The 24,632-nt window shown below is 35.9% G+C and overlaps 3 protein-coding genes and 1 non-coding gene across 7 annotated transcripts; all 4 read left to right on the forward strand.

The window, feature by feature from the left end:
- Positions 1-238: 238 nt before the first annotated feature.
- Positions 239-18,968, forward strand: LOC110644131 (16 kDa phloem protein 1). 2 transcript variants are annotated; one of them, XM_058151760.1, is made up of 6 exons: positions 239-576; positions 887-952; positions 4,721-4,859; positions 4,998-5,133; positions 5,271-5,360; positions 18,950-18,968. In XM_058151760.1, exons 1-5 carry the CDS (start codon positions 510-512, stop codon positions 5,328-5,330), a joined length of 468 nt encoding a protein of 155 aa, XP_058007743.1. In that variant the 5' UTR covers positions 239-509; the 3' UTR covers positions 5,331-5,360; positions 18,950-18,968. The 2 variants fall into 2 exon arrangements, with proteins under 2 accessions (XP_058007743.1, XP_021652455.2); XM_021796763.2 differs by lacking the exon at positions 18,950-18,968 and having other exon boundaries at positions 5,271-5,579.
- LOC110644126 (uncharacterized mitochondrial protein AtMg00820-like) lies at positions 15,861-16,313 on the forward strand. Its single transcript, XM_021796755.2, has one exon. The coding sequence runs from the start codon at positions 15,861-15,863 to the stop codon at positions 16,311-16,313; it is 453 nt and encodes a 150-aa protein (XP_021652447.2).
- A 1,304-nt stretch (positions 18,969-20,272) lies between the features above and the next one.
- Positions 20,273-20,345, forward strand: TRNAK-UUU (transfer RNA lysine (anticodon UUU)). The gene has a single exon. It is a non-coding gene; the product is annotated as a tRNA-Lys (tRNA).
- A 192-nt stretch (positions 20,346-20,537) lies between these two features.
- LOC110644125 (uncharacterized) lies at positions 20,538-23,938 on the forward strand. Of its 3 annotated transcripts, XM_021796753.2 has the most exons (10): positions 20,538-20,985; positions 21,078-21,194; positions 21,270-21,597; positions 22,279-22,464; positions 22,567-22,681; positions 22,766-22,865; positions 22,957-23,016; positions 23,140-23,223; positions 23,328-23,435; positions 23,542-23,938. In XM_021796753.2, the coding sequence occupies exons 1-10, from the start codon at positions 20,917-20,919 to the stop codon at positions 23,848-23,850; spliced, it is 1,476 nt and encodes a 491-aa protein (XP_021652445.2). In that variant the 5' UTR covers positions 20,538-20,916; the 3' UTR covers positions 23,851-23,938. The 3 variants fall into 3 exon arrangements, with proteins under 3 accessions (XP_021652445.2, XP_021652446.2, XP_021652444.2); XM_021796754.2 differs by having other exon boundaries at positions 21,061-21,194; positions 22,279-22,681; XM_021796752.2 differs by having other exon boundaries at positions 22,279-22,681.
- The last annotated feature ends 694 nt before the right edge of the window (positions 23,939-24,632 follow it).

Genomic DNA, 24,632 nt, shown 5'->3' on the forward strand with positions numbered 1-24,632 from the left:
TATTGGGTTTAGTTTGAAGGGACACTTTGAATGATAAAACCTCTTATAAAACTCAATTAAATTCTGTTCGGAAAGGGATAAGGCTTTTATGTAAAGGTTTTTAAAATAATATTTTTTTCCTATTTTTAAAAAATTAAAAATTTTTATTATTTAAAATAAAGAGTTTGGCACATTTTTAAAAAATTATAAAGAGAAAATATGCTCTATCCACTGAATTAATAGGTTAAATAAAAAAAGCTTTTAGATATTTTTAAAAGAATTAATAATAAAAGCATTGTTAATGGCAATCGAGCTTTCCTAAATCTTTCCTTTCTCTTTTTTGCGAGAACCTAATTAAGAAATTAAAATTCTCCCTTTTGACTAACATTTTTTTTCAGAAGAAATTTCTTGGAACTATCCCAATCCACTTGCTCATTTCCCGTAAGCTCTATATATACCTTTAGAAATTTCTTCTTCTTGATCTCCAGAGGTGTCTTATTCAATCCTAAAGCAAGATTCAAGAAACGGAGATGGCTACTGGGCTATTGGAAGTGCAGCTGGTGAATGCAAAAGGCCTCAGAGGCACTGATTTCTTAGGTATTTAGAGTTAGAGCTTAAGGCCATCTCTGCGATAATTTTTCTTTCTCTTCTTTTCTTTGGTTTCTGTCTTCTCTTATTCCTGTTCTCCTCTTTGCCTTTTGTTTCAAATGATTTGCCGATTGATTCTACTCAAACACTCAGTTACAGAGGGCTATTATGTATTTGCCAATCAATTTTATTCATGGATCATAAAATCCAGATAAAACCGCATAAAATTGTATTTTAAAAACTTTGATTTTCTTGATTTCTGGACATTTTTATGGTAAATTGAGAAATTGATCTGTTTGATTTTGATATGTGATGATAGGTAAGATTGATCCATATGTTATCGTGAAGTACAAAAACCAAGAGCGCGAGAGCAGTGTCGCCAGAGGTTAGTTTCTCATTTACTCAAATCAAATCTAGTTCTGGTTGGATTTCAGTTTGAACAAACATAGCATAATTGAACTTTTTTATTTATTTATTTAGAAATGAAAATTCGATTTCAATTCAAAATTAAATTGATCAATTTTGATTCAATTCAAATATGATTTTAATCATTCAATTCTTATTCATTTGGGTTTGATTTCAATTCAAAATTAAAGTCATCTAGTTTCGAGCCAATTTTAATTCTGAACATTGGGACCATATAAAGATTCCATGCTCATGAAACTTTTCACAAATGTCTTTCACCAACCCATCTTGAACATACAACTCAATTCAATTAAACCATTATACCAAAAATTTGGGGTCGGCTAAATGTCTTTCACCAACCCATCTTGAGCATACAACTCAATTCAATTAAACCATTATACCAAAAATTTGAGGCCGGCTATATGGATTCACTTTCTCCACTCTAAATGATTTTGGGCTAAATCTTTAGAAATCTGTAATACTTCTAGATCATGTTGTACTAGTCTCCTCCAAGTCAATTTAGGTCTACCCTTTTTTTAACCTAACGTGCTCTACTTGTCTAACTGGAGCCTTCGTATATCTACGCTTCACATAATCAAACCACATTAATCTCACTTCTCTCAACTTATCCTCAATTGGCAACACTCTTACCTTTTCTCTAATACTCTCGTTACAGACTTTATCTAGTCTAGTATGGCCACTCATCCACCTTAACATTCTCATCTTCGCAATTCTTATCTTAAACGCATACGACTCCTTCAGTGTCCAATACTCACTATCATATAACATAGCAGATTGTATGGCTGTACGGTAAAATTTTCCTTTCAACTTATTGGAAATCTTGTGATCACATAAAACTCCCGTGACACGTCTACACTTCAACCATTCGGCTTTAATCCTATGACTAACATCCTCCTCACATCCCCCATCTACTTGAAGGATTGAGCTGAAATATTTAAAGTGATTACTTTGGGACAGTAACACTCCATCCAAATTAACTCCTTCCCTATCACTAGTTTGGCCTTCACTGAACTTGCAATGCATGTATTCTGTTTTCGTTCTACTTAACTTTAAGCCCTTTGACTCTAGAGTACTTCTCTAAAGCTCTGGCTTTCTATTGACTCCTTCTCGCGTCTCATCTATCAGAACAATATCATCCGCAAACATCATGCATCAAGGAATACTCTTTTGTATATGTTTCGTCAATTCATCTAAAACTAATGTAAAAAGATAAGGGCTTATAGTTGATCATTGGTGTAATCCAATTGAGATCGGAAAATCTCTTGTGTCCCCTCCTACTGTGCGCACAATAGTAGTTGCTCCTTCATACATATCTTTCAACACTTGTATGTACCTAATAGATGCCCTTTTTTGTTCTAACACACTCCATAAGACATCTCTTGGAAAACTATCGTAAGCCTTCTCTAAATCAATAAAAACCATGTGTAGATCTTTCTTCACATCTCTATATTTCTCCATCAAGCTTCTAATAAAAAAGATCGCTTTCATAGTTGAATGACCGGGCATGAAGCCAAATTAATTGACAGAGATAGAAGTATCATGATGTAGTCGATGTTCCACAACTCTCTCCCACAACTTCATAGTATGACTCATGAGTTAAATTCCCTTATAGTTTGAGCAACTCTGTATGTCTCCCTTATTTTTAAAAATAGGTACTAAAATACTCCTCCTCCATTCATCAGGTATTTTCTTTGAGTTTATAATCTTATTAAATAATTTAGTTAACCATGTCACTCTCATATCTCCCAAATACTTTCACACTTCAATTGGTATTCCATCGGGTCCACAGGCTTTGCTCACTTTCATTCTCTTAAATGCTTCCTTTACTTCTAAAGATCTAATCTTTCTAGTATAATTCACATTCTTTTCTATTGTTCTATAGTCTATATTCACGCTATTATCATTTTGAGTATTATTAAAGAGATCATTGAAATAATTTTTTCATCTTTCTTTAATGTCCTCATTTTTCGCCAACATTTTTCCTTCTTTATCCTTAATGCACCTAACTTGATTGAGATCTTCACGTTTCCTTTCTCTCCTCCTTGCTAATCTATAAATATTTTTCTCCCCTTCTTTAGTTCCAAGTTTCTCATATAATTTTTCAAAGGCCTGTGCTCTTGCTTGACTAACTGCCTTTTTTGTCTCTTTCTTTGCTATCTTGTACTGTTTATATGCCTCATTATTATCACATTTAATTAATTTATTATACCATTTCTTTTTTTCTCTTCACTACCTTTTGTACTTCCTCATTCCACCACCATCTCTCTTTTGAGGGTGGTCCATGTCCTTTAGACTCTCTGAGTACTTTTCTAGCTATTTCTCTAATCTTTGATGCCATCTGTATCCACATATCATTGACCTCCATATCCAGCTTCCATGCTTCGGACTCGAGAAACTCATTTTTGAATTTCACTTGCTTTACTCCTTTGAACTCCCACCACTTTGTTCGAGCTACACTATTTCTTCTGACCTTACTTGAATTATTCCTAAACTTGACATGCAAGACCACTAACTGATATTGACTTGTTAAAGCCTGTTCTGGAATGACCTTACAATCCTTGCACAGAGCTCTATTTATCTTCCTGGTTAAGAAAAAGTTGATTTGGATTCTATGTTGCCCACTTTTGAAAGTTACTAAATATGACTCTCTTTTTATAAAGTAGGTATTTACTAGTATTAAATCGTATGACATAGCAAAATCTATGATACTTTTTCCCTCCTCATTTCGACTGCCAAAACCCAAACCTACATGAACATTCTCATAACCTTGCCTATCACTTCCTACATGTCCATTCAAATCTCCACCAATGAAAACATTCTCTTCATTCGGAATGCTTTGCATTAAATCATCCATATCTTCCCAAAACATTTGTTTACTCTCACTATCTAGTTCTATTTGTGGGGTATAAGCACTAACTATATTTATTGTTTCTCCTTCTAGTACTATCTTTACTAGTATAATTCTATCTCCTATTCTTTTCACAGCTATTCTTTCAATGTTCTGTCTGTGATTATGCCCACTCCGTTCCTGTTTCTCTCCTTTCCGGTAAATCACAGTTTGTACCCTGAATTACCCACTTCCTTGCTTTTCTCTCCTACCCATTTAGTCTCCTGAATGCAAGCAATATTCACCATTCTCCTTTCCAAGGTATCTACAAGCTCCATTAATTTTCCTGTAAGTGATCCAACATTCCAAGTACCAACCCTAATCCTTCTCCTATCCTGTTCCTTCCTAGTTGGTCTCCTTCTATGATATCTTCTATTGTTTTCTATGTCTATTTTGTGTTATGTTCCACTATCTGTTCTATTATTTGTCATATGGACTAACTTCTTTACCCACACCCGTCCATGACGTGGGAACCTTTGCTCACTTAACACCACACCCGGGCGCCGGCATGGCGCATCGCTTTCGGTGAATGCCCTATACCCTTGCATACTTCTCAACACCTGAGATCCGACGTTTATAAACCCACTAGGTAAGAATTAATTAATAGTGCAAGTCAAGAATTTGATTCTGAAGGACAAGCATGCATAGCTGTTTCCACCAGATTAATGATGCTTATGCTTAGGCCTGTCTGACATTATTCTTGGAGCTGTTGTCGAGAACAGCATTTAAAATGATGTTTCTTTTTTTTTCTTCTGAAGTGATTTTGGAAGACTCTCCAATTTCAATACCAAACAAGCACAATCAACTTGATTAATGTGAAGATATGAATCAATAATGTAGGTCAAGGTGGAAATCCAGTGTGGAATGAGAAACTCACATTCAAGGTGGAATATCCAGGGCAAGGTGAAGAGTACAAGCTCATTTTAAAAATCATGGACAAGGACACCTTCTCTGCTGATGATTTGCTTGGCCATGCTACGTAAGACTACCTCTATTTATTTATTTATTTTAACTTTACCTGAGGGAAGAAAATATGAAATGGGAGTCTAAGTCTTTAATAAAATTGATTTAGCAAATTAAAGAAATTAATTAATGTTTTAAAAATTTTTGTATATAGGATCTATGTGAAGGATTTGTTGGAATTAGGAGTGGAGAATGGAACTGCTGAACTTCATCCTCAAAAGTATAGCATTGTTCAATCTGATCAATGTTACAATGGAGAGATTCAAGTTGGAGTCACTTTCACCCTCAAGGTATTTTGAAAGCTTATCTAAACAGAAAAGTTTCATGAGTAACGTGCTATAATTGAATTTAAATATATATGATTCACTAATGCACACATTCATTATTGTGTAATCTTATGGTTGCTTGCTTGGTTTGGTTGTATTAGGTGGAAAATGGCAACCGTGAAGAAGAAGAGTATGGTGGGTGGAAGGAAAGCTGTTTTTAGTTTTCTTGCAAGTTTGTTTGCATGTAAATAATAGAGTTTTATATCTTGATAGAGTTTATCTATTGATAGAGTTTTATCTCGTGAAGTTTATCTCTTGTATATTTATTATCCCTTGTATGTATTGGTAGATAATTATCTCATATATTAGGTGATAATATTTCTATAACAGATTATATCAGACTCGTACTCAACTCCAGTATATATGTAACGCCAATACTTATCAACAATATAAGTTCAGTTTTCCCAAAACATTTGAGTTTCTATATGGTATCAGACCCTCTCTTGGTTTCACATTCCGTTCTTTTGTACAACCATGAACGCCACTCAAGCCTTGATTTCTAGCTCCTCCTCTTCTTCGTCTACTCCCTCACTACCAAATGTTAGCCCATCAAGCTAACTTTCGCGAATTACCTGTTATGGAAAGCCCAACTTCTGCCCATTTTGCATGGTTGCAAATTGGCTTCGCACATCTCAGCAAAGTCAACACCTCCTGCACAAGGCAATAATGATGACACTCCCAATCCTGATTATGATGATTGGTTCTGCCGAGGCTAGTTAGTGATGAGCTGGTTGTTTTGTTCAATTTTGGAGACACTCTTACCTCAAATTGTTGGTTTGACTATTGCTCGTGAAGTATGGCTAAAGTAAAAGGCCATTTTCTCTCATGGATCAAGAACTCAGATTATGCAATTAAGAAAACAACTAAAGCACCCAAAGAAAGGCAATGAGACAATTGATGAATACATGAAAAGGGCCAAGAATATTTCAGATCAACTTGCAGCTCTACAATGTGGTGTCTTCGACGAATTGTTAGTGAATGATATTATGGAGGGTCTGGACTCATCCTACAGACCATTCATAAGAGCTATTGAAGCGCAAAATACTTCAATGGAAATCATGATTTGTATGCTTTCCTACTTAGTGACAAGGCCCAACTTAAGATGGATGTCAAGTTTGGCCGGGGTCGTGGATGATCTTCCCACTACAACTCCTATCAACAGCCATGTCATCCATCTTCTATCATTTGTCATCATTGTAATGGTACCAGACATGTAGCAAGACAATGTCCATCTCCACGAATCACCAATTTCAATGGTCCTCCTTTTACACAACCAAAACCTTCATCAAATTTTGTTGCCAACTAACCCCCACCAATGAACACTTGGACCATGGACTCAGGTGCAAATTACCACCTTCCCATGGATATGGGAAATCTTGCTCAACACAAACCATATCAAGGAACTGACGAAGTTATTCTCGGAAATGGTAATACAATTCCTGTCACTCATGTTGGCTCTTCTAATATTTGTGCTAACAATGTTCCTTTCAGTCTTCATAATATTCTGCAATCTCCTTTTATTCATCACAACTTAATTTCTGTGAATGCTTTTGCAAAACAAAATAATGTTTCTATGGAACTCTTTCCTAACTTGTTTCTTGTGAAGGATATCCGCACGAAACAGATACTCTTCCAAGGCCAGAGTAAGGATGGGCTTTATCAATTTCCAGTTTAGTTGTCCAAATCCATCTACCTTGAAGCAAATGTTACCACCTTTCAAACTTGGCATGAGAGACTCGATCATACCAATTCTACAATTGTCTCTAAAGTGCTCAATTTAAATAAATTATATTGTAGTTCATCTTCTAAATTTCCATGTCATGCTTGTCATTTAGGATTGTCACGACCCAACCTATGGGCCGGACCGGCACTAGGACCTGGGCCAGCCTAAAGCCCCCGAGGCCCGTAGTAAGCCTTAACTGTTCATTTACCCAATTCTAAGGCCCATTGGGCCCAAATTCAAGAAAACAAACGGACAGAGTCCGGCCATAAAATGGACTTTCCAACGGGGAGTTTTCGACTCACCCGACCTGTAAACACAATATATAGTCAATTGGGGAGCTCAGCTCACCCTCCACATACTCATCAACATAAAATAAATGGGAGCTCAGCTCCCTCATCCAATCCATCAAACATGCATAGCACATTTAAGTTTACAGGTCCAAAAATAATAATTTAGTTTACAGACCCAAATCAAATAAACATTTCTAACACATGCGGAAATTCTAAGATTTAACAAGTTTATACATGTCGACTGCGAGGAGAAAGCGAGTTAACCTCAAAAAATATCCTCGTAAAAATTTTTGAGCAGGAGTGGCGTTCGACTCAGAGTAAAATATCAATTTTAACCATAATCTCTATAACTATCTGTAACTAATGCACCTGTAGCGTGAAATGCAACATCAACATCATATTCACATCATAGCATCAAAAGGTAATTTGGAGCACTCACGCACCTGTAGCATCAATCATAATATATTGGGGTGATCCCTATCTGACTCTCTTAAATCCAACGTGCCGAAGAACTTAAGCGGACTTAATAAACCAAATCGAGGTCGAAGAACTCAAGCGTGACTACCCCTCGAAGGAATGGGTCCCGAAGAACTCAAGCGTGACTACCCGTCCTATCCATAGTCCACACCACATCACACGCCTGCTACGCTCCAAATTACCACAACAACACTCATGGCACATTGATTATGAATGCAACATAAATCGTGCCTAGAGTTTAACTACATAAATATATGCATATAAGTGATGCATGGGCATCTTGAACATATAATAATATCGAAATTATAATTAAAATTAATATTTTACTCACGGACTTGTGACAATTGGGCGGAGGAAGAACTCACTGACAATTACATTACATTTATTTAACACAAATGACTCAATACAAATAAAGAAAAGACCAAATCGTCCTAAGTCATGCAGAAAATCCGTGAGTCTCCTATACCTAGGACCTACCCAACTGCAAAGGGCTCAAACACACTTCTATATCCACAATCCATATATCCACAACTCAATCACATCACACAGCCCATTGGGCCCATCAAATCAATCATTCATCACAATATGGAAAAATTTCAATTTAGTCCTTATAATTGATCATTTTTGCAAAAATTGCCCAAACAAGCTCTAAAAATTATAAAACTTTGCGTCCTTAGCAATATTACTAAGCTATTGCAAAAGAATCGTAATTTTCTAAGCTACCACGAATATTTTATGAATTTTTAATCCTATTTAAGCACTAGAAAATTACGAAAAAGCAAGGTTGGGTTTACCTTTGCGATTCCGACTTCGAACGGGATGCACGACAATGGTGGGGTAGCCAAAACCTCGATCCAATTCGGAGACTTTTCCAGAGTCTGTTCGCGGAAATTAATTCATGAATTGAGAATACCTACGAAGCCCAATAATAATATATAAAAATCGGGGTGTTACATTCTTAAAATTCGTCCTCGAATTTTACACAAGCGAATAAAGCACATGATTATACATTGAACAAATAAGGGTACTTGCTACGCATGTCCCGTTCGACTTCAGTGCACTCTTCCACTCCTCCACAAAACCTTAACCATAGGGATCTGTTTTGATCTCGGTATCTCACTTGGTAGTCCACTATGGCTCTGTGCTCCTCAAATGTCAAATTTTCTTTTAGCTCTATCACATCCAGTGACATGAGAAGGATCGGAATGTATTTCTGAGCATGGAGATGTGAAACACGGGATGAGCGTGAGAGAGGTTGGGTGGTAGCTCCAGACAAGCTGCTCCAACTCTATCCGTAACCTCAAAATGTCAGATATCTTGAGGTGCCAACTTGCCCTTCTTTCCGAATCTCATGACTCCCTTCATTGGAGATACCTTGAGGAATACATAGTCGCCTGCAAACTCCACATCCCTCGTCTGGGTGCATAACTTTCCTCGATCGTTCTCGATTAAAGGAACTACCTGCGAAGTGTCTTGCACTAGATCTACATCATGCACCCTTGCTTCCCCCATTTACATCCAACACAGAGAGACCTACACTTTCTTCCATATAGTGCCTCATAGGGTGCCAACCCTATCTTTGGAGTGATAGTTGTTGTAGGCAAACTCCACTAAAGCTGCTCATCCCATTGACCTCCAAAATCCAAAACACTCATGCGAAGCATGTCTTGATGTTTGGATCGTCCTTGTCAAATGCATGCGAGGGTGGAAAGCCGTCTGAAGTTCAGCTGTGTGCCAAGTGCCTCCTGCAACTTTCTCCAAAACCAAGAAGTGAACTGGGACCGGATATTATGGGCAGGAACTCCATGCAATCGACTATTTCTCGAATGTAGCCGGGCATCAGTATGTAGTCTTTAAGAAGTGGTGATTTGGTCAAGCGGTCTACAATTACCCATATCGAATCATATCCTCAGGCAACACAAAATCCATAGTACTCATTTCCCACTTCCATTACGGGATAGGGAGCTCTCTTCCTTGACGGTCGTGTTCAAACTTCACCTTCGACAAGTCAAGCACTTGGACACAAAGTCGGCTATGTCTCTCTTCATGCCATTCCACCAATAGCTATCTTTCACATCATGGTACATCTTGGTGGAACACAGGTGAATCTGTATAGTGTGCCTCTCGCATGATTTCATTCTGAGGTTGTCCACATCGGGCACACATATCCTAGAACCTTGCACTAGGGCGCCATCATTGCAAACCCAAACTCACCACCTTCACCTTACTCTTTCTATGATCTTCATCAATTGTTGGTCTGGGAAACTCTAACTCTGTCCCTCAAGTCGGCCTCGAAAAGTGAGCCAACAATACCCCATCATCTGAAAGATCTAGGATTAAACCTTGATCCATCAACTCATGTACCTCCTGAATCAACAGTCTTTCTGCTTAAAGCATCTGCTACTACATTGGCCTTCCCAGGGTGGTACTGGATGGGGCAATCATAATCTTCCAGAAGCTTCATCCATCTCCTCTGTCTCAAGTTTAAATCCCTCTGTTGGAAGATGTACTTCAAACTCTTATGGTCGGTGTATATCTACACTTCACCATACGAGTAGTGTCTCCAGTTTTTAGTGCAAAGAATGCCATTTCCAAATCATGGGTGGGATAGTTACGCTCATACCTCTTGGTGCCTTGAAGCATAAGCCACTACTTTTCCATTCCGCATCAAAACACACCCTAGGCCAACTCGAGGCGTCACGTGTATCCTTCAGCTCATAGGTAGTGTTAACAGGGGCAATGGTTAGACACTCCTTATCCTCATCATTATAAGACTCTATCGAGCTCTCTTCGTCCTTTGCATCTTATCCACTTCCCTTTTCCTATTTTTGGTATTGTTGGTATCATTTCAACCTGCTGTACTTATTCCTTAATTTTAGTCCTATCTCATCCTTACACCTTTTCCTTCAAAGATGTCTATCCCATCATCAACTTTAACTTTCTTTTTATTTCTTAGTCTTATCTTGAATACTAGTTTCATTACTTCAAGAATTCTAACCCTATGATTTACTACTACACATTCTTCACCTTATGTAACACTTATAATTACCCATAGAAATTTTTTTTTTTTTTTTTTTTTATTTTTTCAACTTAACTATCAGAACATTATCATTCCCTATCAGCCTTAGTAGGAAATTGCTTATCCTGGATGAATATGAGCCCCATAAACTATAAGTTCCATCTGAACTAACACGGCTGTAGGAAATATGTGTCATGCCTTAATTCCAAACAAGATACTTCACGTGTTCATTCTCCTTAATATAATCATATATCGCCCATAGCTTTCTAAACTTCAACCTCAAATTACCCATCGGCAACAATTTCATCTATTGAATCTCAACCATAAATAGTACTTCCTCCACTCATAGTTTAACAAGCCTTAGTAGCTAACTCAATTTAACTCTGTCATTACTCATTCGTCCTTTCATACTTAATACTAGGTATGCACTTCATTCTCATATCGAAATTATGTATGAATTTGTGCCTACTAAACTCTCAATAACTAGGTCTCCTTGCCTTATATAACCTTCTAGAACCAAAAGCACAAGCTAAACTTGAAAAGAAAGAAAATATCCTCTTATATTCAACTACACCCGATTGTCATATTATAACGTTTCACCTAAGTTTCTTGGTCTTTCTCTCCAAATTTCATCATCTCCTAGCACAATTATGCTCTACCTATAAGGTATCATCTGCATGAACCCTTTACCATTTTCCTTCTTGACATAATATTTTATAATTTATTAACTTTACTTATACTCGACCTATGATTCATATCTATCATCGTTTTTATTGTGCCATTAACTTTTGTTGATTCTGAAAGATTTCTCTCACTAATAAATTATTCCAACACTAATTCCACCCTTATCTAGGGTCATTAATTTGATCCTTGAACTTTCGATTTATAACCATCGGACTTGTCACTTTTCGTTCTACCCTACTATTGTCCGTTATTGCTTCACTACAAAGTGATTTTGATCACACTAAAAATGTTTGACATTCATAACGAACCTCTAACTACCTTCTCACTATCTCAAAAGTCTAACCTAAAACCTATGTGTCATTATCTATCATTCTTTTCCTCTCATCATACCTATTTGATCCCTTAGTGACTTTTATTCAACTTCTTACTAACTTCTCTTTCTCTACCTATTTAGGTAGTCCAATACCATCGCACACCTTCTAACATTTACTCATTATTATTGTATTCCATACCTCCATCACTTTTCTCACTAATGTGGTCCCATTTTGGGTTTTCCATCCTTGTCATTCTCCTTGCCAAGAATAACACTTAGCCTATCCTATATCTTAACTTTGTTCCTTTTATTATGCGCTCTTTAGGTTGTCCTTTCATTTATTTCATTTGTCTTAACCAAAATATAAATTGACTATTCTATCCTGGTTCCATTCTTCTTCCTAACATAATATTTGTACTTGCTAACTATATCTTAGTCTCTATCGCGTTATCATATGATTTGGTCCTTTGACCACTCTAGCTAGTACTTCCACTAGCATTTAGATTATATTGCATCTGCAATCAATTGCCCAAACTTTCATTCTGCACTTTCTTTATCCATTGGCCTTCTGTGATTTATCTTCGCTAATTTATTACTCTTAACACTATTATTATTATTATTATTTTCCATGTTTACTCAATTCCAAAACTTAAGATTTGGGCACCCAAACCCGTCATCCAATTCAAAGGATTTACATCCATCGTGATCGATTATATATGATTCCTATAATGGAACTTGTATCCTCTCAGCCAACTACTCTCTACCACACTCTACGGTCCCATGGGACACTATTCCATAAGTCATCATTATAATAACCTTGATCCATTACGAAAGATAGGACTATATCCTAACTTCGCAACAAAGGTACTACATCTACCACCTTGCCGAACCATGTCAAGTTAATGACTCTTTTATCATATCATAGCTCTATAAATCATCAATTCATAGTTTCGACCTTCTCTAGGTAGTAGAGTTGTACTTTATTCCATACTGATACACACAAGGTATACTATTCTCACTCTATAAGTGTCACCTTTACTTTGCAACTAGTCCGAAACCTCTGGTCTGATGGCAACTCTTGTTGTAAATCTAGCTCAGACTCTAGTTATCACCCAACCGTGACCTTTCAATATTCTAACTCTAGACTCTGAGTTCCCAACTCCTCTGCAAATATAGAACTCATAAAGCCATCTCAAACACCCTCATTATGGAGCACCACGGGGATGTACACAATAATCTCATGGCGGACATCGAGAACATTGTATAGTTACTACGATACTAGGTCTCCTAATTTCTTATCTCTCCGAATCTTCTATTATCACAAACTTATTTGGTCATAGTGGTATCCTCATCCTTATCTAGACTTTTAAGACTCACTTTTATGTACTCGTGTCTTACGAAATGGGCACACCATTTAAACCCATCGACAAAAATATAACATTTCTTGATCCTCATGATAGATCTCACATGTCTACTAACTCTATTTCACATTTCATGTACTCCACGAAAATCAAGACACTAACCGAGGTAATCTTATATTTCCAGGTATAACGTAGAATCTAGAAACAAAGAATTACAGGAAAAGGAATCCTATACTCGCATGTGACTCCTAGTAGACTCTTCCCAACATTTTAGACAAACATTCCCTAAGAATCTGGAGCCTAAGCTCGATACCACATTTGTCACGACCCAACCTATGGTAAAGCCCCGAGGCCCGTAGTAAGCCTTAACTGTTCATTTCTAAGGCCCATTGGGCCCAAATTCAAGAAAACACATAAAATGGACTTTCCAACGGGAGTTTACTCACCAAACACAATATATAGTCAATTGGCACCCTCCACATACTCATCAACATAAAATAAATGGGAGCTCTCCTCATCCAATCCATCAAACATGCATAGCACATTTAAGTTGTCCAAAAATAATAATTTAGTTAAATCAAATAAACATTTCTAACACATGCGGAAATTCTAAGATTTAACAAGTTTATACAAAGTAATCGACTGCGAGGAGAAAGCGAGTTAACCTCAAAAAATATCCTCAAAAATTTTTGAACAGAGTAAAATATCAATTTTAACCATAATCTCTATAACTATCGTAACTAATGCACGCGTGAAATGCAACATCAACATCATATTCACATCATAGCATCAAAAGGTAATTTGGAGCACTCACGCACTGTAGCATCAATCATAATATATTGGGTGATCCTATCTGACTCTCTTAAATCCAACAAGAACTCGGACTTTCGCTTAATAAACCAAATCGAGAAGAACTCAAGCCGTGACTACCCCTCGAAGGCGGGTCCCGAAGAACTCAAGCCGTGACTACCTATCCATAGTCCACACCACATCACCGCTCCAAATTACCACAACAACACTCATGGCACATTATGATTATGAATGCAACATAAATCGTGCCTAGAGTTTAACTACATAAATATATGCATATAAGTGATGCATGGGCATGAACATATAATAATATCGAAATTATAATTAAAATTAATATTTTACTCCGGGCGGAGGAAGAACTCACTGACAATTACATTACATTTATTTAACACAAATGACTCAATACAAATAAAGAAAAGACCAAAAAAATCGTGAGTCTCGGCTCAAACACACTTCTATATCCACAATCCATATATCCACAACTCAATCACATCACACCCATCAAATCAATCATTCATCACAATATGGAAAAATTTCAATTTAGTCCTTATAATTGATCATTTTGCAAAAATTGCCCAAACAAGCTCTAAAAATTATAAAACTTTGGTCCTTAGCAATATTACTAAGCTATTGCAAAAAGAATCGTAATTTTCTAAGCTACCACGAATATTTTATGAATTTTTAATCCTATTTAAGCACTAGAAAATTACGAAAAAGCAAGGTTCGGGTTTACCTTTGCCGATTCCGACTCCGGGGATGCGCTCGGGATATCTGACAATGGGGGGTAGCCAAAACCTCGATCCAATTCGGAGACTTTTAATAATAATATATAAAAAATCAGGGGTGTTACAAGGATCATGCTTGTCATTTAGGAAAAATGCATAAATTACCATTTCCAGATGAAACTTATCTGTTCAGATGTTTGGGGACCGTCTCCTGTCGCATCTATTCATGGTCATTGTTATTATGTTATATTTTTTTACCACTATGGCAAATACACATGGATTTATTTTTTTAAACACAAATCAAATGTGTTAAACACCTTCATTAGTTTTGAACAATTATTGAGATATATTTTAATTTACCAATAAAAAGTTTCCAGGCAAAGTGGGGAGGTGAATTTCAGGCTTTAACCACATATTTGAGAGAGAAAAGAATTGCACAAAGAACCTCTTGTCCACACACCCCTGAACAAAATGGGTATGACGAACGTAAACATCGGCACATCGTTGAAACTGGACGTGCTCTGTTGCATCATGGTAAAGTCCCTTTTAAATATTGGAATTATGCATTTGAGACTAGCGTTTACACTATAAATTGAATCCCTTCAGTCCATACCAATGTATCAACACCCTATGAATTATTATTTGACACCAAACCAAATTATAATGAGCTATATGTCTTTTGGTGTCTTTGCTATCCATGGCTAAAGCCATATGCACAAAATAAATTATCACCTCGTTCTAGCAAATGTGCGTTTCTTGGACATAGTAAAATTCATAAAGGGTATCACTTCTTGGAACTTCTTACTGGTAAATTATTCATCTCACGACATGTTTTCTTTTATGAACAGGATTTCCCTTTCTTAAGTGAAGGTGCTAATGTTATTACCCAAGGTCCACCCAAATTGGTCACATCCACCACAACCATACCACCATTGCCCCTTTTGCCCACCACATATTCAACGCAAGCTGGATTCTTTGGTCCACCCCCAGGTGTTCAACCTACCTCAAGTAATATTCCATCACTGACCAATAGCCCAAAGACACCACGCCAACACAGCCACTTCAATGCATCCTTATCCAACATTCCACCACTCCCATCTCCACATGCACAAGGACACCTATCACCGCAAGTAGTCTCCCATTCACCTAATCCAACAAGTGTCCATCCCATGCAACATGGCTTATAAACAATTATTGACATCACCTCTTCCTCTGAACCTCACCACACATAACCTACCACACAAGCTGACCCCATACCATCCACCCAACCGACAATCAAACTTCATCCAATGATTACCCGAAGTCAGACAGGTTCCCTAAAACCAAAAACATTCTCTGCTGTGTCTACCATACCTCACATCCCATCATCCTACAATAAAGTTGTGCAAGACAAAAATTGGCGAGTCGCCATGAATCAAGAAGTAAATGCATTAATCCAAACCGATACATGGGAGCTTGTTCCTCGGTCCAGTGCTGATAATATCATTGCATTCAAATGGATATTTCGCATTAAACAGAAGCAAGATGGCAGTATTGATTGCTATAAAGCCCGCTTGGTGGCTAAAGGTTTTCATCAACGGCCTGGGCTCGACTTCTTTGAAACATTTTCTCCAAGAGTCAAGCCTATGACCATAAGAATTATTTTATCAATCGCAGTGTTTCATGGATGGGAACTTCATCAACTTGATGTCTCCAATGCCTTCTTACATGGAGACTTGGATGAAAATGTCTTCATGGAGTAACCCCTGGGATTTAAAGATCCTGACAAACCTGATCATGTCTGCAAACTAAAAAGATCTCTTTATGGTCTTCGTCAAGCTCCACGACAATGGCATAAAAAAGCTAAAAAATGTCCTATTGGGTCAAGGTTTTGAAGCTTCCATCGCTGATTCATCATTATTTCATTATCAAAAAGATGACAAGAAACTATTTTGCATGGTGTATATGGACGGCATCATGCTCACAGGTAATGATGTTTCATTCATGAAATCCATTATTTCTTCACTCCAACAACATTTTGCGGTCAAAGATTTAGGGGGACTCGATTATTTCTTAGGGATTGAAACAACTACAACACCCACTGGTCTTCTTCTCACACAACAAAAATACATTGGAGACCTCATATCTAAAGCCAATATGTCCACGTGTAGGGGCATCTCAACACCAACAACCTTACAAGACAAACTTAATGGTGCGAGTGGGACACAAGCAGAAAATGTGACTCTATTTCGCAGCATAGTTGGCGGGCTGCAATGCTTGGTTTTTACTCGACCCGACATTACATTTGCAGTAAATAAAATAGCCCAAGTTCTGCATGATACTAAAGATTGTCATTGGGTAGCAGCAAAACAGATCCTTCGCTATCTCCAGGTGACTCGACATCATGGATTACACATCACCAAATCACCAAATAGTCTTCTTCATGTCTACTCAGATGCTGACTGGGCTAGCAATTGTAGATGACCGCAAGTCCACCAACAAGTTTGCCATGTTTCTTGGTCCCAATCTCATTTCCTAGAATTCTAGAAAATAAAGAACAGTAGCTCATTCCTCTACCGAAGCAGAGTATCGAGCACTTGGGGCTGCCACAGCTGAGGTAACATGGATCCAATCATTGTTGAGCGACATCAATTTCAGTCCTCCACAACCACCGAAATTATGGTGTGACAATTTAGGAGCAACCAAGCACATAGAGGTTGATTTTCACTTTGTAAGTGACAAAGTGGCCAAGAAGGAGATCACAGTTCACTATCTTTCCTCAAAAGATCAAATTGCTGACATACTCACCAAGCCTCTGCCTAAACTTCAGCACATTCAACTCCGTGACAAAATCACAATTCGAACTTCCTCCATCTCGAATTTGTTAGAATCTAATTCAAAAATGTTTGATTTAGTCTTCATTTTTTAAATTGTTGCATTTCAAATTTTAAGTAATGATCCAATCTTAACTATTTAGATGAGATTTTTATTTTATTTTGTTAGATCTAAGTGCTGTATAAGCAACACATCAATTAAGATTATCAATAGAATTGTACAAATTCCTTTCTATTCAATAAAATATTTTTTATTCTTTCACATTAATTTTTACTTTAATAGTGGTATCAGAGCCTCAGTTATCCTATGGGCAAACCTTTAAGTGCCGCAACCAATTTCTCCTTGTCTTCACCCCTATAATTTTAGGAGAAAATTATTAAATATGAGCTATCAAAATGAAGTCCTATCTAAAGCTTTTGATTTATGGGATTCAGTAGAAAATAATACTGATCTTACCCCACTACCACAAAAAATTCCAACTCTTGCTCAAATAAAAATTCACAATGAGGAGAGAGCTAAGAAATACAAGGTAAAAACTTGTATAGAATCTTCAGTTTCTGAAACCATTTTTATAAAGATTATGGCTGGTGAAAATGCAAAAGAAGCTTGGGATTTGCTCAAGGATGAGTATGAAGGCAATGATCAAACAAGTTTCATACAAATTTTAAATCTCAAAATAGAATTTGAGATTCAAAAAATGAAAGAGTCTGAAAATGTCAAAGACTATTGCACTAAGCTCGTGTCCATAGCCAACAAAATTAAACTGCTTGGTAAAGAATTTCTTGACAAAAGAATTGTAGAAAAAATATTTGTTAGCCCCCTGAGAAGAATTAATCGATGGTTTGCAGGCTGTGGAGCAAAGAAGAACAATCAGACAAGAAGGAACAATTGAGGGAGCCTTTCTAGCAGCAAAGTCATTCACAAAGAAAAAAATTTCCACAATTTGGTATTTGCAAAAGGTTTAACTATGAAGAAAAGAATTGTTGGCATAAAGGTAAATTACAATGTTTTAATTGCAAAAAAATAGGCATTTGTTAAAAGATTGCACGTTTAAAAATGAAGAAGCAAATTTAGCACAAGAGGAAGAATTTCTTTTTTGAATTTTGGAGAGAAGTGCTCTAAGAAAATCGGAAGCAAAGGAAATGTTGGTGAGAAATGCATCAACAAATGATGAGAAATGCACCAAAATTATCAGTTGAAGAGAAGTGCTCCAACACTCAAATTGTCAGATGGAGAAAAGTGCTCCAATCAAAAAAATAAAAAAAATAAATTGTTTTGAGTCCATGTTTGAATTAAGGGAGAGAATGTTAGAATCTAATTCAAACATATTTGATTTAGTCATCATTTTTTAAATTGTTGCATTTCAAATTTTAAGTAGTGACCTAATCTTAACTAATGGTTGAGATTTAGATGAAATTTTTATTTTATTTTATTAGATCTAAGTGCTATATAAGCAGCACATCAATTGAGATTATCAATAGAGTTGTACAGATTTCTTTCTATTCAATAAAATATTTTTTATTCTTTCGCATTAATTTTTACTTTAATAGAATTGAAGGGCGTGATAGAGTTTATCTATTGATAGAGTTTTATGTCTTGTGAAGTTTATCTCTTGTATATTCATTATCCCTTGTATGTATCTGTAGATAATTATCTCATGTATTAGGTAATAATATTTCTCTAACAGATTACATCAGACTTGTACTCAACTCTAGCATATATGCAACGCCAATACTGATCAACAATATAAGTTCAGTTTCCCAAAACATTTGAGTTTCCATAGTAAAATTAAAAATTTGCTTTTAATTTTGGATCAAATTTTTTCATGGATTTAGGCAGCTATGTAACTCTTATGTTCTTCTTGGCTTGAGACTAAGAATTAATTGTTTTTCTTTTTTCGTTTTCCTGCTCTTATTCTCTTGTTTAGAAATTAAAATTTATAAGAATTTAATTCAATTAATGTCTTTTTTATTAATTTCTATGTTTAAAAATCTAATAAATGAAAAAATTTATTTCTTTCTAATTTAAAAAATTCATTTAAAAAAATTATGTCATAAATAATATGATGGTATAAGAAATGGAAAAAATAGACGAATTTGATGACGGAGAGGGTAACTAAATATATTTTATGCATCTTATTTTCTTTTTGTTTAGAAACTAATAAAATAAAGTAAATTTATTTGTAAAATAATGAAAACCTTTAATTTTTAGTCATAGTCATTCTTATAAAAAAAAATTTTAATTAAGTAACTTTTATGAAAATATTTATGGTATAACATCGTGTATTTCCTTAATACAAACAAAGAAAGAGTTATCACTAGCGCCAAAAAATGAGCCACCATGTTGGCTGTTCTAGGAATGAAAAATGAAGTCAAGAATCAAAATCCCTGAAGACATCAAGAATGTCTGCAATAATCAAGAAGGCCATAACTTCACCCATCTCATTGCGAATGATTAAACTACTTTTGAACCATAACCTGTCTTGCCTAACTGATGTATTCGTATTCATATTTACATAAATCTCATGCAAGCATGTTGAACAATTCAATACACTATATATTTGGTTCAAGCTTCACGAATAATACCAATGAATGGCAAGTCCTGATATAATTATAAAACACATCCAGGCGCAAAGGACTTGACTTCCATACCTAATGAATATAATTCTTGGTTTTAAAGAAAATTATGGGAGAAACATTTTTGTCTGAGATTAGATTTTCTAAAAGTACTAGCCTCACCAGAAGCTCCTGCAGAGGAGTCTAGATACAACAAATCATATGCACAGCTTGACTACAAAAAACCTCTAATCATCAGAACCCAAGACAAGTACATTTCTTTCATTAATTGATTTAAGTTAAATTGTTAACCGGCGGTTTTAGTTTAGCTAGCCGTCTTAGCTCAGCCGGTAGAGCGCATGGCTTTTAACCATGTGGTCGTGGGTTCGATTCCCACAGACGGCGGTTTTGTCTTGTGTTTTATAACTGATTGACTTTCATTGATAATGACGTCGAACGGAAGTCAACTGACTGGTACATTGTTTTCATATGATGAAAACATTGAATTTATCCATTAAAATTACTAGATTTTTGTTCATAAAAGTCATTCTTGAATCTTGATGAGGTGACTGCGAAAACCCTTTTGTACAAGAAAAGTTTCAAACTGTTCATGGGCTTCACGTCCTCATCTTCGTCCATTTGTTCTAAATTTATTGTTTTTACATTTTGAAATAAGTTCATGAGATAGCCATGTTCTTCACTAATGGCAACCCCCCACCACCACCACTACCACCGCCATTTACAGCTAAAGATTCTTTCCACCGCACATTGTTAGTCTCCTTTTTGTCCACTCCATTATTTCCACGCCCTCAGTTTTTTCAGCTCTTCTTTTTCTCTTCTAACTAAACCCTTAATGGTACCCACGATCCAAGTGAACCCTCCCTCTCTGTTTTATTAAGGGTCTCTGACTTGCCAGCACCTAAAATGTTGCGCTGAGATTGCCAAGTTTGATTCTTTTCCCTTCTCTTCCCCAATAATGAAATTTGAAGACTACCTGATGCAACAAAAAGATGATAAGCAGAAAAGGCTTGATCTAGAGAAGGAGGTGAATATAATGTCATTTTTTCATCTGGGTCAATAGAAGAAATGCCATTGAAGTTAACTCATATTGAGCCTTTAGTTGTATACCTGGTGCAGGTTGAAAATTTAAGATTAGAATTTGAAGAGGAACAGATGATAAACAAGGTCTTATACTGTGCACTCCATGGTCCTGTCTCATCACAGCCATGTCTTGCCTCTTTGCTTCCACCTCAGGTAAGAGCAATTTAAGTAGATGATATTAGTTTTTGTAAGGGTTTGATATTATAAAGAGGAATTGTGCATCTGCAGGTTCAGGGGCTTCTTGCAGAACTAGCAATGGTAGAGGAGGAGATCATATGGCTAGAGAGAAAAGTTGATGAGCTGAAACTGAACTTGTACCAAGAGAGGAACCAAACTCAGAAATGGAAACTACAAAGGAAGCAGCAGAGGAAACTGAGGCACCAGAATCATTTACCACCATGCAGACCGGGAAATTCATCGGTGCTTGATGATGATTCCGGTCACCTATCTAGATCAAAGCATTATAAAGAGTTCAGGAAAGAGAACATGAAATTCAGGAGAGCTTCATTGGGTTCTGCAGAGGAAATGTCATATGTGCTTTCCACAGGTTCCACTAGTAAGCTTCCATTTTCTCCATCAAAAGATTGTCTATGATAACATCCCTTCAGCACTGGCTGATGGTATCCTACAGCCATGAAAAATGGAAATTAGTTGATTTGAGCTATGTAATTTATTTTGGGCAATTCATGGATTTTTTTGGCATTTTTGTTTATCAAAATTTGGAAGACAAAAAGTATTGTTAATTGTAAAATAATCCAGGCTTTAATTGATACAAAAATTAATGTAGAATCAAAATAGAGAAGGGGCAGAAGGGATTTTTCTTTCCTAGATCCAACTTGGTTCACCATGGATCTAAGATACGAGATGCATAGTGGGACTTATATATCAAAATATATGAGTCCCACATACTTGTGTCTTTGGGTATATGATGAACCAGATTTAAGCAATAATTTCCTAGGAAAAAGAGAAGAGATAGTGGCATTAATATGAACCATAAACAGGAAATAGAAATAAATTTCTAAACTGTAAGGCTTTAACTAGTATCAAATGTCTAAAATAAGATAATTCTCTGATTATAATGACCTCAAGGGCCTAAATTAATATTGATCCAAAACTACAACAGCCATACTTATGTACACATTGTAAAAGGTCTTCACGAAATGAGAAACATAAACCACCAGAACCAGTATCACTTTCAGGAACTAATTTAACTTTTTCATTGGTTTGTTGTGTGCAGGTGATGAAAAATCAAGAAGAGGTAGAATGCAGAAGGAACACCATATGTATAAAGAGATTTGTGATGAGAAACCAAATGAACTCTCAGAAGAACTAATCAAATGCCTAATAGGCATATTTCTTGCTCTAAAGCAGGCACCAAAGGATAGAGAAGAATCAGCCATTATCCCAAAGCTTGGCCTCTCATGTATGAGTTCAAAAAGCTCAAAGACCTCTTTCAACTGTAAAGCATGCATGTTTCCTTTCAACCACAATATATCAAATCTTGATCCCTATTGCATTATGCCAGATTTAGACAGCACTATCAGGGACATTGGACCTTACAAGAACTTCATCCACATTGCTAGAAACTCGTTAGATATCGGTCATTTTGCAGAATGCTTGCCACAAACTGGAAAATTGAGGTTGCAACAGTTTTCCTGAGAAGACACTGATTTTTTTAACAGACATATCTGAGTATTTATGTCATATTCTGCTACTTCTTTCAGGGTTTTAATTCATAAATTAGGTAATGTTGAATTGACATTCTTGACCTACAAGCAGAAGCTAGCATTTTGGATCAATATCTACAACGCCAGCATAATGCATGTACAGTAAGACATCTTAAGCTAAATCATGCAAATCAAATAAATGTCTTATACATCAATATCAAGTGTACTTGTTTTTATGAAATTTCCAGGCATTTCTAGAGCATGGACTGCCTTCCTCACAGGAGAAACTGTTGGCAATCATGAACAAGGTATGTCAATATGTGGCACATGATTACCCATTCAAGACAGATTGCCCAAATATTAGAATAAACAGAAATTCAAGTGAAATGATGCTTGATCATCAATAATTTACTGACACTATTTTAACTCAGGCTGCATTGAATGTGGGCGGGATAGTGCTGAATGCCTTGGCCATCGAGCATTTTATTCTCCGGCATCCATGTGAATCAAAACATGTAAGTCAAATAGATATCCATACTTGCATTATCTACATGCAGTACACCTTAAGGTCCCTCTTTTAATATATAATGGTTTGACAAGGTGATGTTTTCACTTCCAGGGCCCTTCAGATGAGAAGGAAATGCTACTACGACATGCTTATGGTCTTGGGTATCCAGAATCCAACGTGACATTTGCTCTTTGCAGGGGCACTTGGTCCTCCCCAGCAGTGAGTATATAACATTTCTAATACTTGCCTGTCCATATATAATAGATTCTTGGATCATGAGTGTGAATGTTCTACATGTTTAATAAATGAAAGATATTGTTTGCAGCTAAGGGTTTATACACCTGAAGAAGTGACGAATGAATTGGAGAAAGCGAAAGTCGAGTATCTGGAAGCTTCAGTTGGGGTTACAAGCAAGAGAAAAATAGTGATTCCCAAGCTTCTGCAGTGGCACATGCAAGATTTTGCAGACAGCATGGAATCACTACTGGAATGGATTTATAGCCAATTGCCGCGCTCTGGGTCACTCAAAAGATTGATGTTGGAGTGCATAAATGGAGAAACGAAATATCCTTCAACAAAAATGGCGGAAATTCAGCCTTATGAATCAGAGTTCCGATATCTATTGCCATTGTGAAAGGGGAAAAAAATGTAACAGGAAAAATAGAACTTCTGCCACAACTGGTTATGCTTGCGCATGCAATAAAATTATAGAAGCACAAAAAATTATTAGGTGCATTCAATACATATACACTATTTTTTATAATCAAATGGGATTTATTTATTTTTTTATAAGAAAATAAGTATTATTTTTGTATTATTTTTTAATATTTCTGGTGTATTTAATAATTATCCATTAAAACACTATACAGGTAGAATTACTGGTGGGGCTGAGATTATGCGTTGCTAGGCCCACTTAAATCCTTGTGAGTAGACTCGGTTATGTTTCGATTTAAAATTAAAATCAGATTAATTTAACTAAAAATCAAAATCATTTTGAAATAAATTAATGTCGATTTGCTGAAATCGTCGATTAATTTGGCTGAGTTCAAAAATAGATTAAAAAATTATAAAAAATTAATCATTAAATTTAATCAAAATCAAATAAAAATTAAATTAAAATTGAGAATATATGCAACTCTAATTATAATTTTTAGACTTCCTTTGAAAAAAAAAAGAATTAAATTTCACAAAATTATAAATTTTTATTTCTTTTAAAATTAATTATTTTAAATTTAAAAACTAAATTCCTTTACTTGGCTTCCTTTCAAAAAATTAAAAAATTATTTTTCTTTCAAACTTATTATTTAACGTTTTTTTTTTGGTATTATTTTAGATTTTTTATTTGACATTTTGAATCCTAAGTTTGGTGTATTTGAGAAGTCTGCTGACCTAAATTTACAATGAACGTTAAATTTT

The sequence above is a fragment of the Hevea brasiliensis genome, chromosome 8 (genome assembly GCF_030052815.1).
Source record: "Hevea brasiliensis isolate MT/VB/25A 57/8 chromosome 8, ASM3005281v1, whole genome shotgun sequence".
Lineage (NCBI taxonomy): Eukaryota > Viridiplantae > Streptophyta > Magnoliopsida > Malpighiales > Euphorbiaceae > Hevea > Hevea brasiliensis.

Excerpts from the sequence above, each read along its gene's own strand:
- LOC110644131 (XM_058151760.1), top strand. The coding sequence starts at position 510 with ATGGCTACTGGGCTATTGGAAGTGCAGCTGGTGAATGCAAAAGGCCTC. Across the intron at positions 577-886 it reads CAGAGGCACTGATTTCTTAG|GTAAGATTGATCCATATGTT; the intron begins GTATTTAGAGTT and ends ATGTGATGATAG. Across the intron at positions 953-4,720 it reads CGAGAGCAGTGTCGCCAGAG|GTCAAGGTGGAAATCCAGTG; the intron begins GTTAGTTTCTCA and ends TCAATAATGTAG.
- LOC110644126 (XM_021796755.2), top strand. The coding sequence starts at position 15,861 with ATGATTACCCGAAGTCAGACAGGTTCCCTAAAACCAAAAACATTCTCT.
- LOC110644125 (XM_021796752.2), top strand. The coding sequence starts at position 20,917 with ATGAAATTTGAAGACTACCTGATGCAACAAAAAGATGATAAGCAGAAA. Across the intron at positions 21,598-22,278 it reads GCTTTCCACAGGTTCCACTA|GTGATGAAAAATCAAGAAGA; the intron begins GTAAGCTTCCAT and ends TGTTGTGTGCAG. Across the intron at positions 23,017-23,139 it reads TGTTGGCAATCATGAACAAG|GCTGCATTGAATGTGGGCGG; the intron begins GTATGTCAATAT and ends ATTTTAACTCAG.